The 16,495-nt window shown below is 43.9% G+C and overlaps 1 protein-coding gene across 1 annotated transcript; it reads right to left on the bottom strand.

The window, feature by feature from the left end:
• Nucleotides 1-1,146: 1,146 nt before the first annotated feature.
• Nucleotides 1,147-13,939, bottom strand: MRPL45 (mitochondrial ribosomal protein L45). Its single transcript, XM_045837388.1, has 8 exons — nt 13,794-13,939; nt 12,725-12,902; nt 12,195-12,312; nt 11,117-11,215; nt 4,149-4,197; nt 3,119-3,268; nt 2,281-2,454; nt 1,147-1,850 (listed from the first exon to the last, which is right to left on the bottom strand). Exons 1-8 carry the CDS (start codon nt 13,857-13,859, stop codon nt 1,764-1,766), a joined length of 921 nt encoding a protein of 306 aa, XP_045693344.1. The 5' UTR covers nt 13,860-13,939; the 3' UTR covers nt 1,147-1,763.
• Between the last annotated feature and the right edge of the window lie 2,556 nt (nt 13,940-16,495).

Raw genomic sequence — 16,495 nt, 5'->3', positions numbered from 1 at the left:
CACCACACTGCAGCCTCCGGGACTTCAGCTCCGTGGCTGGCACCGCCGATGGTCTCTTGCCTGGCCCTTGTAGCCGGTCTCTGTGTCTGGGCCTTTCCCTCGGCTGGATCTGATCCCCCAGGGAAATGAAAATTGCACTTACCCTCTGGCTCCCTGGCAACAGCTATTGCTTAGCTGCCACAGAGGATTATCTAGAGACCCAGGAGACAGATCTGGGGGAGTGGGGTGAATCAGCTTATTTAAAGCGCTGTTGCCACAGACTCCGAGAAATCAATGTATCGCCTGTCCAGTAAGTGTGCTTTACTTCTCTGCTTCCCTACCCAGCCCGGATTACCCACCTTTCCTCTTTACGGCTGTGGATCCTGCTCAGAACACTTTTTTGCCATCTCATTTTGCCTTAATCCCACACTCACACAAATAAGATAGGACCCAACTCCACTGGGGCTGTAAAATGATGTACATTTTAAGCCAAAGGGGTTGAAACTAAGCAGCACGATGAGAGTGGCTGCTTTGGACTGCCCACCAGTGCTGCCCTTTTCCCGGGCACGCGCTGCTCGTTCCCACGGTCAGCGCTCAGCAGCCGCAGCACGGACGGCCCTTCCCCCGGCGAGGCCCGGTCTGCTCGCGGCTTTGCTGGGATGGCAGCTGGAGAGAGACGGAGGAGTTAGCCTAGTCTCCACCTGATTCCGGGTTCTCTGGGCTCTTCTTTCAGCACAAGGACAGAACAAATTAAGCCTTAACCTAACTTATATAGACTCCTTAAACGAAATTCTAGGCTTGAGAAATAGAAAGTATGAGCATTAAGATCCTATTTCTCACGGGAAGGCCGCACTGGGCTGACGAAAGCAACAGCGCTGTGAGCCAAGCTGGCTGCAGGGACAGAGCGATCTCCCTTGTCATCGCTTCTGACAGCCCAGCCACGGGAGCCTGGGCTGTTTCACTCTACATGGGTCCATATGCTGGTACCTTTGCCTTTCCAGCGTTGGGCTGAATGGTCGCTGTCTCTAAAAGGTGCCAGAAGTCAGGGAATCAACTCTTACAGATGGATCGCCCAAGCCTATGAACTTCTCCACGGCCCCTGCCTTCCCCCACGCTTTCTAGATCACTCCACGAAGCAGCTGATAATTAAGAACACAATCCAAAGGCTGGGGGACAAATTGTTTCTTTGTATTTATAGTCTTCTGTGAAATACAAATGCGGATTCAGTGAGCCAGTGTACGACAAAAGATCCTCTTAAATCTCTTATAAACACCATTTTCCCAAAGTCTGCATTTCCCGGAAGTCACGCTGCTCACAATTAATCCTGTCTTCCATTTCTGCCGTTTGGAGGCCGGTCTGCGTCTAACCTGAACCAGGGAACATGGACAGAACCCACCACAAATGATCCAAAACACTTGAGACTGTTTTACTTCAAACTCTGATGCCTGTCCTGTGATAAGAAAAGTCTACTAGTTTGCTCCTGACAGCCCCTGCTACGGGAAAGACAACTGTCAGACATTCTTTGAAACCAAGTGTCTCTCATCTAGGCCCGGAAGGCAGGTATAAAACTTAAAAAAGAGTAAGTGGGTCCAGGACTGTGCATAGGAGCCCCCCATCCGGGCCTCGCCCTCAGCTGTGGGTACCGAGGCTGAGGCTGCTGGAAAGACCCCAGCACGAGAGGAGAGAACAAAGGCGGTTCTTCCAACAGCATGATGGAGATGCGTGACTTCACAGATCCCGGCCACCTCATCACCCACACTTCACCCCAGGAATCACTTCTGCCTTCAGGCTAGCTGAGGTTTATGAGCCTCTCCTTGCAGCTCTTCATAGTCTTCCCACGGTTTCAGTTGGGGGCCAGGGATCATCACCGTCTGAAAGAACAGGAAGCTGAGTTATTTTTCACCCAAGCCCACGGCTCACGGCTCACGCAGAAAAGATCACCCTCACCTTCATGCCCAACCCTAATAGGAGGATTCCCCTTCCGTGATGCTGCATCACCACCTCTCTCCACTAGGTGGGGCCCAACAGGACTGGCTTAAGATGCTACTAGTGGAGGCACTGCTCTCTCTTTTTTAAAAATTTTATTTATTTATATTTTAGAGAGAGGGGAAAAGAGGGAGAGAAACATCAATGCATGAGAGAAACATTGATCTGTTGCCTCTCGCAGGCCCACAACCCATGCATGTGCCTTGAGCAGGAATCAAACTGGGGACCTTTCAGTTCGAAGGATGATGCCCAACCCATTCAGCCACACCAGTCAGGGTGGGCCTCAGCTCTCTTACACCAGGCAAGCTACCTTACCTTAAGGATGGGCTGTTTAGGGGGTGCCCATGGAGGGATGATCTTGCCGTGCATTCTCCAGCTCCCGTAGGGGTTTGTCAGGTGCTTCTCAAAAACGACGTACTCCAGGACATCCTTGGGCACACCTTCCTGTCCATACATCAGTCTGCCAAACCGGTCATAGATGGCCAGAGTCTGTGAGGGTGAGAGCATGTCTGGCCTGTTAGTCCTCAGAGTTGCTTTGTTTCTGTGTGTTTTGGTTTTTTAATCCTCACCCAAGGACATGTTTACTGATTTGAGAGGGGAAGGGAGAGGGAGGGAGAGAGAGAAAGAACAACATCGATCGGTTGCCTCCTGTACACACCCCAACCAGGGATTGAACCTGTGACCTCGGTATGTGCCCTGACCGGGGATCAAACCCACCACCCTTTTTGTTGTTGTATGGGATGACGCTCCAGCCAACCGAGACGGGGCCAGTTTCTGTTTTTCTGCACACAAACTTTTTTAAAACAGCCATAACAAAATATTTTAATGGGTAGAAACAAATCATCTCTGCATTCTGAATCTAGACTAACTGATCAACTACTGATACTTTACTCTTAGAGGTGTGGTTATTTACTTATTTATTTTGGACTGGAGACAGGAGGAAGGAGGAAATCGATACCAGGAAGGGTGGGGAAGAATATGCTTGCACCTGTCTTAGCAGAGCTGACTTCTAGCAGTGGGAAGGGCGTAGTGACAGGGCAAGGAAGACCACGGTGAACCCACAGTGCTGGGCAGCTGCGGCCAGAATCCCAGAGACAGGTGCCCAACCTGAAAGTGACGAAAAGCCGGGAGGAAAGCAGGCTGGTGCCTCTACCTGACGGGTGTGCATGCGGACGGTGATCTGGCCGTACACGTTGCCCTGGTTCAGCATACTTGAACAGCGAACCTGAACCACCTGGGGTGGCTCTAAAGATTCTTGGAAGCTCCAGCGGACGGTCTTATATTGGATGTCCCAGACCATGTCCTGAGAGTAGGGGAAAACAAGTTCTACTGAGTCTCTTCTTCCCCCTAGAGAAGCTGGCGCTTCCTTCCACACCTGCTCACTTCTCCCAGTACCACAGCCAAAAGGCAACATTTCCCACCAGATGCTTCCTTGTAACAACTTTTTCACCGTCCTAAATTTTGATTGAGCCGTTGCTCAGGCCCACCTCACAACAACTCTTTCATTTAAATCACAACTCAAGACCAACCTACCTCCTCAGGGACTCCTCCAAACCAATGAAAACCACACTCTAAACCGCCAACTCACCTAATACACCCTTACCCCTCCCGTACATCTTTATATCCTGGTAATTATTACATGTATTTTTGCTGACTGCATATATGTTGCCCTTCCCCCCACCTTTTAGCAGAGAAGGTGGGATTTTACGGGGATATAAAGGGCTAAACTACTAAAACGAGGTTAGCTATCCCTGTCCCTAGGGAGATAAGGCTGACCTGCCAGAAACTGAAGTTCTTATTCTTAAATCACGAAGTCCCCCTCCTACAGGGTCTCCCAAAGTCCCCAGCACCTGTTACCATACGACGTGAGGCTCGGGAGTTCTTGTTAAATCCTCTGTTACAGTGCAGGCAAGTGCGGGCTGGCCCAGTGGGGCCCACGCCCTGACTTCGGGGTCCAAGCCCGAGGTCACAGCATGGCCTGCTGCCGGACCTCCTCTTCCCTCAACTGCACGGCCCTCTGCAGGGGCCACGTCAAGTCGTTCTCATTCGGGCAAACACAACGGAACTGCAGCTTTTGCTTTAGACATCCTGCACTTTCAAAACTGATCCTTCTTAAGAAAACCAAAGGAGATGTCTGCAATCTGTCCATTCGGCACCCCACAATTCTAAGGGCGGGAACCTACCGGAAAACAGTTTTCAGTTGCCAAGGTATGAAGTCGGTCATAGTCTGAGCTAAAAAAGAAAGATATACATATATAGTTGACTCCTGTTTTTAAGATACCCTTTATGAAAGTTGAAAATTATTTGGTAAATGGAAAATAACTCATTTTTACAAACATTTTCTTCTCTTACTGTTTTTTTGAAATTTAAAAGATGTTATTTATTTTTAGAGAGAGAGGAAGGGAAGGAGACAGAGAGGGAAAGAAATATCAGTGTGTGAGAGAGAAATAGTTGCCTCTTACACGCCCCCAACCAGGGACCTGGCCTGCAACCAGGGCATGTGCCCCAACAGGGAGTCGAACCAGAGACCTTTTGGTTCGCAGGCCAGCACTCAATCCACACCAGCCAGAGCTTCCCTCCTACTATTGACATAAGCCAGGAAATATGCTAAGTCCTAGTGACACAAAGATGAGTAACACGATTTACCAGAAAATCGTTAGCTTCATAGCAAAGTTAGGTCTGAATCTCAGGAGCAGAAAGAAATTTCTCTGAAATTATTATACACCCTGAAGATGGGCGAGAGACCCTTACTGGGATATGCGGCCTGGTTTTTGCTCTAAGCTGCAACAGGGGGAAAAAAATCCAACATAAATAATAAAAAACTCACCTTCTCTCCTTAAGTCAAACACATCACCAGTACCAACTGGCTTGGCCTTGTATCTTACCTACACTGTCATCTTTTTTTTTTCTTTTAAGGTTTTCTTTAATTATTTTTAGACAGTGGGGAAGGGAGGGAGAAAAAGAGGGAGAGAAACATCAATGTGTGGTTGTCTCTCACACATCCCTCACTGGGGACCTGGCCCACAACCCAGCCATGTGCCCTGACTGGGAATCGAACCAGTGGCCCTTTGGTTTGCAGGCCGGCACACAGTCCACTGAGCCACACCAGCCAGGGTAACACTGTCATCTTTGAACCTAGCCAAGATAATCGCCTGTCTTTTCTGGCCCGTGCTCCCCTCCCCCGCCCCATGCCCATCTTCGTTACTGCCACAGCGAGCTCGTCATGCTGATCCCAGGCAGCAGGAGTGAGAAAACAGATGAACGAGCCCCGGCCCCTGCACACACACGATTTCAGGGAGATTTCCACCAGAAGAGTTTCAAATCACCCTGAGAGCACGCACGCATTCGTGACTTCCCCCCACAGCCTAATAATTCCTAGGCCGGTGAAGCCTTTGTCCCTTTCAAACTTCTCGTCTCTAATCCTGGAACAGGTAAGGGGTTAGTTCCACCTGCTCCCCTTCCCCCCGTGTTCCTAACAGAAAAGATCCCGACGCACTGCTGCCCCTGCAGCTCTGGCCCAGACCAGACGAGTTGTGGGGACAGCCACCGTAGCCACCGTGGCCACCATGCCTGGCACCTCCGAATGCGCTCTTTCTCCTCACGCTCCCAGCCTGAAATCCTCAGGAGAAATAAAATCCCTTTCCTATGAGTTCACTTACTATTTTGCAATACAACTTACACTGAAAAATCAAAAGAAGACATCTTACCTTTGGCAATGCAATGAACAGAGCTAATATAAAACTACTCCCGCTACACACATCTAGAAATGCTGAACAGAATGTAATATTCATGGACACACACAGACACTTTTAAATATGCTATCCTAGTTCACCAGAAAGGAAGGTAAATCCCTAGATGCCAGAAAGGGGGAAGAAATCAAAACCAGATGGAAAGAAGACGACCTACTATAACAGCAAGCATCAGGGATGACGAAGGGATCCAGAAATAGGATCTCATGGCCAGGAGCTGGGCTCTTCCTAAGACCTTGAACCCTCTGGGAGCTGGAACTCACATCCCAGAATAAAGCTATGACCACAAAAGGTCCTGGACCTGCAGGAGAGGGAGACTAGAAACAGGGCCCGCCAACCTGGAGATAAAGCTTCTCTCTGACTAGGGCTCCAAGTAAGAAAAATAAAATAAAAACATCAAAAGAAAACTGAAAAATTAAAGCCCTGAGCCCACATTATATGCAAATGTGGATACAGAATTTATGGTACTGGTATGATGAGAGAATTCATAAGCTAAGAAATTAACATAAAAACTGATTTCTAGCCAATGATATCCCTGGGTATCTGGCAGCTACACACACTAAACTTCTCTGGAAGCATGATGAGTAGAGAACCATTCCAATAAATTAAAATTTTGGATTAAAAAATTTTAAACTTTAAAAAATATTTTAACTGATTTTTAGAGAGTGGGTGGGGGGAGAAAGAGAGATGTCAATTTTTGCTATTCTACTTATTTATGCATTGATTGATTGACTGACAGGGGGTCAAACCTGCAACCTTGGGGGTATTGAGATGACGTTCCAACCAACTGAGCTACCCAGCCAGAGCCAGACACAGACTTTAAAATAAGGGTAATTAGTATGTCCAAGTAATCAGACGACAGAATGGAGAATTTAGTCAAGAATCTGACACACACACAAAAATAAAAATTCTAAAAATGGACTTCCGGCCAAGATGGAGGCACAGGTAGACAGGCTTCACCTCCTCATGCAACCATAAGAAGGATCACAACCTCAAAACAAAACACAACCAGAACTGCCAGAAAATTGAACTGTATGCCAGTCTGACCACCAAGGATTTAAAGAAGAAATACTCATCCAGGCCAGCAGGAGGGACAGAGGCAGGGAGCCAGGGCAGAGAGGACATAGTGTGGTAGCAGCGATGCCCCAGAATGGGTGGCCTCACATTCGTGTGTGGCAGATAAAAACCAGAAGTACACTTGGGGAGCGAGTCATCCCAGCCCCAGGCCACACCTCACAGCCCAGGGTTCTGGTGCCAGGAAAATAAAGCCTCATAACTTTTGGCTGTAAAAACCAGTGGGGGTTGGGGTGGCAGAAGAAACTGCTGGTCTCTCAGCAGAGTCCATTTAAAGGACCTACATGATCCTAAAACATACAAACTCACCCACTCTGGGATCCAGCACCAGGGCAGCAGCTGGAAGGGCACCACCGGCGCTTTGGAAGTGGGGGAAGTGACTGGAAACAGGGGGAGAGCCCAGCAAATGGCATTGTTCCCTCTCTGACCCCTCCCCCACATATAGCACCACAAAACAGTGAAGCGGGTTGCCCCGCCCTGGCAAATACCTAAGGCTCCATCCTTTATCACATAACAGGTATGCCAAGACAGGGAGTCGAAGCAGCTCTATCTAATACACACAAACAAACACAGGGAGGCTGCCAAATTGAGGGGACAAAGAAATATGGCCCAAATGAAAGAACAGAAAACTCCAGAAAAAGAACTAAGCCAAACAGAGACAGCCAACCTATCAGATGCAGAGTTCAAAACATTGGTGATGTGGCTGTTCCGAGAACTCACCGAGTATGGCAAACATGTAAGGGCAGAAAGGAAGGCTGCACTTAGTGAGATCAAGAAAAATCCACAGGGAACTAACAGTGAAGGGAAGCCAGGGTTCAAATCATCGATTTGGAACATGAGGAAGAAATAAACAGCCAACCAGTACAGAAGGAAGAAACAAGAATTCAAAAAAAATGAGGAGAGAATAAGACTCTGGGGCATCTCCAAACGTGCCAACATCCAAATCATAGAGATGCCGGAAGAAGGAGGAGAGGAAGGGCAAGAAATTGAAAACTTATTTGAAAAAATAATGAAAGAAAACCTCCCTAATTTGGTGAATGAAATAGACATACAAGTCCAAGAAACACAGAGAGTCCCAAAGAAGTTGGACCCAAAGAGGGCCGTACCAGGACACATCATAATTAAAATGGCAAAAGGCAGAATTTTAAAAGACGTAAGAGAAGCCCTGGCTGGTGTGGCTCAGTGGATTGAATGCCAGCCTGAAAACCAAAGGGTTGCCAGTTTGATTCCCAGTCAGGACACGTGCCTGGTTGTGGGCCAGGTCCCCAGTAGGGAGTATGCGAGAGGTAGCCACACACTGATGTTTCTCTCCCCCTCTCTCTCCCTGCCCTTCTCTGAAAATAAAGAAAGAAAATCTTAAAAAAAAAAAGAAGTAAGAGAAAAGAAGAGTGTTATCTACAAAAGACTTCCAATAAGACTATCAACTGATTTCTCAAAAGAAACTTTGCAGGCAAGAAGGGACTGGTAACAAGTACTCAAAGTGATGAAAACCAAGGACCTACAACTTAGATTACTCTGTCCAGCAAAGCTATCATTTAGAATGGAAGGGCAGATAAAGTGTTTCCCAGACAAGGTAAAGCTAAAAGAGTTCATCAGCACCAAGCCCTTATTATATGAAATGTTAAAGGGACTTATCTAAGAAAAGTAAGATCAAAACTATGAAAAGTAAAATGACAACAAACTCACAACTATCAACTACTGAATCTAAAAAAGCAAAAACAAGCTAGAAAACTACTAAAACAGGAACAGAATCTTAGAAATGGAGATAACATGGAGGGTTAACAGTGGGGAAGGGAAAGGGGAAGAACAGGGAAAGGTACAGGGATTAAGAAGCAAAACAGACAAGGAGGTGTTGAGAACTGTACAGGAAATGGAGAAGCCCAAGAACTTATATGCACGATCCATGGACCCGAAGTAAGGGTCTGTTTGCTGGAGGAAAGGGGGACACCGGGCAGAGGGGGGCAAAAAGAAAAAACAACTGAGACAACTATAACAACATAATCAATAAAATATATTTTTAAAAATTCTAGAAGTGAAAACAGAAAGTATGAAGTTAAGGAATTCGACAGCTGGGTTAACAGTGTTAGACATAATGGAAAAGGGACAGGAAGGTCAGAGAATGTCCAGACTGCAGGGGGGACAGCATGGAGATCGGAAAATACAGAAAAAAGCCTAAGACACATTGGCAAACAGTGAAAAGATCTAACAGATATGTATTCAGAGGCACAAAAGGAGAAGAGAAAGTCGAACAGAGGCAACATTTGAAAAGATGTTCTAAGTATTTTCCAAAACTGGCAAAAAATGCGCCCAAGATTTAAGAAGCAATAGAAACCGAGAGCAGGACAAAGACACCTATGTGAACGCACGCACAGGCACATCACAGCAAACGGCTGAACACTAAAGGCAGAGGAAAAAATCTTAAAAGACAGAGAAAAAAAGAAACTTCAACTTCAAAAAAACAACAAGAAAAAATAGCTAGCTTTTCCATAGCAACAACAGAAGCCAAAAGATGACATCTTCAAAATGCGGACAGAAAACAACTACCAACCTGGGACACCTGGCCTAAAGAAAGCATCTTTTAAAAATGAAGTTAAAAAAAAAAAACAAAAAAACCCAACAAATAAAGGTGAAAATTTTAAAATGCAGAACTATCAAAGCTAGATGACAATAACATAGACGATGAATGAGGGGATGACTGGAATTAAAGTGTTCTAAGGTTCTTATACTATTAAGTCAAAAATACACACCCTGAGCAGGTAGCTCAGTGGGTTGAAACTTTATACCAATAGGCCAAGGTTGCAGGCTGGATTCCCCAGCCAGGGCACACACAAGAATCAGCCAATGAATGCAAGAATAAGTGGGACAACAAATCAAAAATGTTTCTCCCAGCCCTGGCTGGCATAGCTCAGTGGATTGAGCGCGGGCTGGGAACCAAAGTGTCCCAGGTTCGATTCCCAGCCAGGGTACATTCCTGGGTTGCAGGCCATAACCCCCAGCAGCCGCACATTGATGTTTCTCTCTCCCTCCCTCCCTCTCTCTCTCCCCCCCCCCTAAAAATAAATTTAAAAAATAATAATAATAAAATCTAAAAAAAAAAAAAAGTTTCTCCCTCTCTGTAAATCATGTTAAACATTTTAACAATAACTTCTAAAAGAACAGAAATAGAATGTCATACTTCCAAACAAATGGAAGGGAAGGGATAAAAAAGGAAGAAGGAAATTATATCAAGCTAATAAGTGAAAAGAGAAAAAGAAGCAAAGAAAAATCATGGCAAATAGAACACACAAAATAATGTGGAAGAAAAATATCAAATACATAAAAAACAATGTTGAACAATAAAAATAGTAGGTTTCAAAGAGATATATACAATATCATGCATGCAAAATCTTCATTATTTACACATGTACACTTAGTGAAAAGTATAAAAATAAAATATACATGGGAATTATACATTAGATATTGGTTACCTGGAGGAAGAAAAAGAATGAGGCAATGAGACTTCAGCTATATCTGTAATGTTTTATCCCTGCTCTCTCTCCCAATTAGCAATTCTGAAGCAAATATAACAAAATGTAAACATCTATTAATATGAATGCTACTTTTTGATATGTTTGAACTATTTCATAACTTATAAAACAATTTAAACAAATAATGGATTTTAGAGCACAGATTTGAGGTCCTACCTTGACTCCTAGCCATAACAGCCAGAGCTCAAGAATGTTAGTAATAGTCCAAGGACTGGGACTTAAAATTATTCTAGGCCCCTGAGTGGTTTTCATCTCCCTAGCAGCCTTGACTTTTCCTTGGTTGAATGAAGCAAACATTAAAAATTTTCAAAAAGAGCCCTGACTTGTGCGGCTCAGTGGCTTCAGCACCAGCCTGCAAACCAAAAGGTCGCTGGTTCAATTTCCAGTCAGGGCACATGCCTGGGTTGCGGGCCAGGTCTCTCTCTGGTTAGGGGTGTGGAGAGGCAGCTGATCGATGTTTCCTTCTCTTTCTCCCTCCTTTCCCCTCTCTCTAAAAATACATAAAATCTTCTTTAAATTTTTCAAAAGAAACTTACACCAAATAACTAAGGAAAGGGGAATGTACATACACAAGACAAACACACAGAAAGGGTCAGGAAGAATGAGGGAACAGGTGGGGTGCAAACAGCAGCTGTTCAGCAGGGTCTCCCAACACCTGTAGGAGGAGATGAACCAAACAGTGAAAACCCCCAGCAGCAGGGAGAACAGTCAAGGACAGCTACAGGGCCCAATTATTTCCCACATAGGAAGTTCTCCTACAAAATTAGAACATAATGGGCCTAAGACAGGAAGTGCGCTTACTTGTTTAGACAAAGATGAGCTTCAACGAAGATATCCTTAGCTTTTTCAGGGAAGTCCTTTACTTTAAAATTAGCGTCATATTCTTTTATTTTCCGTATTCTGTAAAGTTAAGCATAAGAATCATTTTTAAAGACTTCATTCAATTCTATAATCACAGCTTACATTAACCTCTGGTCAGGGCACATACAAGAATCAACCAATGGATGCATAAGTAAGTGGAACAGATCGATGTTTCTCTCTTTCTCACTGTCTCTCCCCCTCCCTCTCTCTAAAAAAAATCAATATATTTTTTTAAATATTAAAAAAGATATGCAAAGACACAGAAGCATTCCACGATACTGTCAAGGAATTGGCCATTAGTTTGGGCATGCTGATGTTTAGGATGAAAAAAATGGAATAAGGAGAAAATGATGGAGAGAAGATAAGAGTGAGGTTATAATAAACCCTGAATACCACTGAAGAAATTTGGATTTTATTCTTCAATAAGAAAGCAGAGAAGAATTTTAAGCAGGAAAGGTGATGTGATAAGATCTGTGTTTAGAGAAATAAATTATGGCCACATGAAGAATTAACACCAACTCAATATACTCGTGGCAAAGAAATCTATAAATGATCCTAAAGAACCTTAGAATGACAAATACTACATGTTTCTGTCCTTTTAGCTAAAAGAGGGCCTCAGAAGGCTTTTGCTCCTTAACTAAGGCCCAGTTAGCTCCCAAGAACAGGTCTGTATTCTTGTTCATTTTTGGCTTTTCTTACTCTCCGAAATTTAAATTCTAATATGCGCTTCTCACATATGCTTTCTTTTATCATTACTTTAAATTTTAAAATAGGTGACCAAAAAGTCCTACAAACTTCACAGCCAGCTCTCTAACAAACAATAAATGCTGAGATGCTAAGAATCAGAATGCCCATATCATTCTACATTCACTACAGACTCTATTACAGAGAAAGAAAATACTGTCAAGTTGTTAAGAGTTATATCCAATCCAATTAACCCAAGATGGTCTCTCTGGAATAAAATAGTAACAAGAAATTTTTATCCTAATATTGACTCCCAGTTGTCTCAGACACCTACGACACTTGTGATGCCACATTCTTCTTCAATCGCTCAGCTCTCTGTGCCAGTCCTTCCTTTGAAATAGATGACATGCGAGCATCACCCTCTGGAGGAACATACGCGTCAAAGATACCAGCTGTAATGAGAGAAGGAGAAAACTAAGAAAGCATTGCAAGACGGAGAAAAAGTCATCTTTAGGTCATATAAAATTGGGAAGGATCCTAGATAAAGTAGGTTAATGAATTAAACTTCCATGTAGAGGGAATCATGTTACATGAGAAAAAACAGAATAAGATCATTTAAGTCTTCTCTCAGAGCCTCAGTTTCTTCTTGTAGAAAATGGAGAAATTTCACCTCTGCCTTTTAGGAATAGTGTAAAAACAAGATCAAAGATGACCTCATGAAATACAATGTATACAAAGTAAATCATTATTGAGGCTCAACCGATTTTTGTGGTTAAATACTGTCAATCATTTTCCAATCATTCCCCTTTCCAGATTATCTCTGACAGGAGACTGAATTAAGGTCTCAGAAATACCATGCCTCACCTGTACAGGCCAAATGTATGGGACGCTCCAAACGTTCTGGAGGAATGACCACTCCTGCTTTCCGGGCATGTTTTATAAATTCCTTTTCTGATTTGTATTTGGGTTCGTAAGTAGGAGGTGTGAAACGTTTTTTAGTTCTCACTGGAACTACAGCTATGGACTGACTCACCAGAAGTGGCTGGAAGGCAGGAAAGATTATGAAATAGGTAACCTGGAAAAAAGGAGGTCTGGAACAAACTCTAAACAAATGTAGGAAAAACACACCCAAAGAATGACTTAGGAACAATTAGAAAACCACACTGTCGGGGGAGTGGGGGGTGTGCATTACTACCTTAACACTTACGGGTGTTTGTTAGTAGAAGCTAGTAAGCAACATTTACTAACTCCACTGAACATTTGCTAAAGGCTTTCCTTTAGTACTAGCTATAGTACTGAGCAACTCCTAGGGATACTCATTAAAACAAGGCTTCTGGTTTCTAAAGAACCTTCAGTGTAATGGGGAACGTAAACACCAATCCAATGCTGAAATGGGCAGAATACTCCTATTAAAGCTTAAGAAAAGCTTCTTGGCATTTCTAGTTTTACTGAGATTACATCCCACTCATTCTATTGGTATCCTTACTGTAAACCTCCGTCGTTCCAGCTGCCAACTGATTAACAAGCTCTCTAAAGGCCAGGTCTCTTTACTCTCTGACAAGATCTGCTCACGCAGCTACAATGTCAATACTGGATTCCCTCCTTTCCAGCCACTCTTTCATTTAGGGTACTTACAATCAATGGGAAGCGAGCCCATCTTCCAAACCATTACGTCTTTCCCTTTAAAACCTTCCTGCCAAACACACCCACACAAAACAGGAAAAACTTAGTCCCTGAGAACTTGCTCGGCCTCATGGCCCTACCCAGGCTTTCACTACTCGGCTACTTAGCTCATTAGCTGGATCCCATCTACCTTAAACTCTTCCCTAGCCTTGGTATGACTCGTATCATCCAATATCACCAGGAGCAACTACGAAGAGACTGTTTCCCTCTGTCCTTCTCCTCCAGTCCTACTTGCCTGGTTCTTACCCACCTGCTGAGAACACCATCCTAAAGCCCTGGATAAGCAAAACAACCCCCGTGGCATGGGGGCAGCCATTTTGTTCACTCAAAGGCTGCTGGGACGGGGACTAAGCGTGAAAAGCCTGGGGAATGTGAGAAGGCGCATAGGGCGGAGCTTGCTCGGGTGCGGAATTTTCCAGGGCGCGCGCCCTCCGCCGTTAGAGCAGCGCGAACGCGCACGTGCGCGGGGAGTATGATTGCGCGTGCGCACTAAGACCGTGTTGGGGGTAGGGTGGAACGCACGGCTGTCACGCGCCAACCGAACGCTAGAGTGCAAGCTGCGCCTGCGCATATTGCTTTCTGGCGGCCAGGAATTGCAGCATTTCTATGTGATTGGAGCGTTGCTGCACCTTGTTCGGAGTGTAGTAGAAAGGTGTGGCTCTTCCGAGACAAGTGGTTTGGGGTTTTTTTCAATGCCTGCTTTGATCCCAGAAAGGGCAATAACGAGTAGTGTCTCGGTCTAGATCTGATCTTAACATGCTCAGTAACTTTAAACTTGATTCCCAGTTTTCCGAATCTGTACTGTGTGAAGAACATTTTTTCTTAATTTCAAATAAAGGAAATTAATGAGTACTATGTTTATTGAACAGACATAATGACTACTACGTTAATTAGTCATTATGTTTTTGTCCGTGGATGGACAAAAACACTTATTTGTCAATTGGGAAAGAAGCACAGAACTAGTATTAACAAAAAATAGTTCACACTAAGGAGTGTTTACCGGGTGCCAGGCAGTTTCTGAAGCCTTTGCATATATTGCTTCTCACCACAAACAAGAGTAATATTCTCCTTTTACATTTGGATTGGGCTGCAGAGAAATTACAAATTTTAGTTAAGGTCAGATGACTGACACCCGGCAGAATTGGAATCCATATCCCAGCAGTCTAATTCCAGAACCCATGCGCACTAACTACTATGCTGCACTGCTTCATATTCAGTTGTTGAAAGATACACGATTAGGATTATTCTGGAAAATCCAGTGCTGTAAATCATTCCTGAATGGCAAACACTTTCCACACTTACCCATAGGTTCTTATCTTATTCTAACGATTAGTATTTATTGAGCACTTACCTACAGTATTCTGCAATGAGTTAGAAGCTATGGTATGAACATACAAGAACTTACACTTTGGGATAGAATTGCTGCAAAGTACCAGGTAAAATGTTAGGGACTATCAAAGGAAAGAGATTACTTTTGGGTCTGGGGATCAGATGCACTGTCTTAATTCTTGGCATCTCAACTAGACTGCATATTCTTCAAGGATGAGAATTCCCCGACCAGTCCTAGGTATAGCACTAAACCTATAGCATTGCATATGAATAGCGACATGAAATTAGGTGCCACTGTATGTGTTAATTAAAGAATATATATTACTAAGCATTTAAATGAGAATTATCTAGTTACTTCTTTTTTTAAGATTTTATTTATTTATTTTTAGAGAGGGAAGGGAGGGAGAAAGAGAGAGAGAGAGAGAGAGAGAGAGAGAGAGAGAGAGAGAGAGAGAAACATCAATGTGTGGTTGCTGGGGGTCATGGCCTGCAACCCAGGCATGTACCCTGACTGGGAATCAAACCTGCGACACTTTGGTTCACAGCCCACGCTCAATCCACTGAGCTACGCCAGCCAGGGCATCTAGTTACTTCCTAACAGACTCCTGTCCCCAGAAAATAAACCATGATTTTTTTTTTTACTAGTCTCCCCGCTGAAGTGGACAAATCCCATTCCACTGAGTGGTCATTGACTAATACAGAACATTGATACAGTCTATCTGGGATTGTCCACTGTTGAGTTTTATGTTGGCCATACATGGTAGCCAACATATCCCAGATCACCCTTTGCCTGCTCTCTGATAAGTTTCTCAGGGAATGAAATGTTGTTTCATATTAGCCTACATGAAATAATAAAGGGTGTCAATATAATTTAATTATTTTTTAAAAAATAGACTTTATTTATTTTAGATGGGGGAGGAAAAAAGAGAGAGAAACATCAGTTTGTTCCACTTATTTATGCATTCATTGTTGATTCTTGTATGTGCCCTGACTGGGGATCAAACCTATAACCTTAGAGTATTAGAATGATGCGTTAACTGAGCTCCCCAGCCAGTGCCTCATTTAATTTATTCTAAGATGAGTTATAAATGAGCTTTTTTTTTTATTAGTTGCTCTTTTGGAAAATTCATATTACCTTCCTACTTCATTCACTCCATGGAAAATTGGGAGCTGTGTGCTGGGGAAGTGACACCACAGGGTGTTTCTTAATTCTACAACCCTAGTAGTTTACATTTCAGAAAGAGCAAGAGAAGGGAACTCATTGTGCAATTAGAGGTAAGAATAAAGTGACCTAGGCCCTCAGCCTCACAAAGGACAGTCTTGCACCTAGTAGACAATCTAGTATTTATTTATTCAATAAATGAATAGAATCCCAGTCCCAGCTGATGTGGCTCAGTGGACTGAGCACCAGCCTGTGAATCAAAAGGTAATTGGTTTGATTCCCCGGGAGTGCACATGCCTGGGCTGCAGGTCAGGTCCCCAACTGGGGACATCCAACTGATGTTTCTCTTTCTCCCTCTCTTCTCCTCTCTCTAAAAATAAATAAGAACGAAATCTTTTTTAAATTTTTAAAAAATAAACGAATAGGATCCCGGATAAAATATGATGAACGCAGGGAATTCC

Source organism: Phyllostomus hastatus, unplaced genomic scaffold (genome assembly GCF_019186645.2).
Source record: "Phyllostomus hastatus isolate PE091 unplaced genomic scaffold, TTU_PhHast_1.1 phas_contig_210, whole genome shotgun sequence".
In the NCBI taxonomy this organism is placed as follows: domain Eukaryota; kingdom Metazoa; phylum Chordata; class Mammalia; order Chiroptera; family Phyllostomidae; genus Phyllostomus; species Phyllostomus hastatus.
Note: the sequence above shows the minus strand (reverse complement) of the source record. Positions and strands in the feature narration are given on the sequence as shown.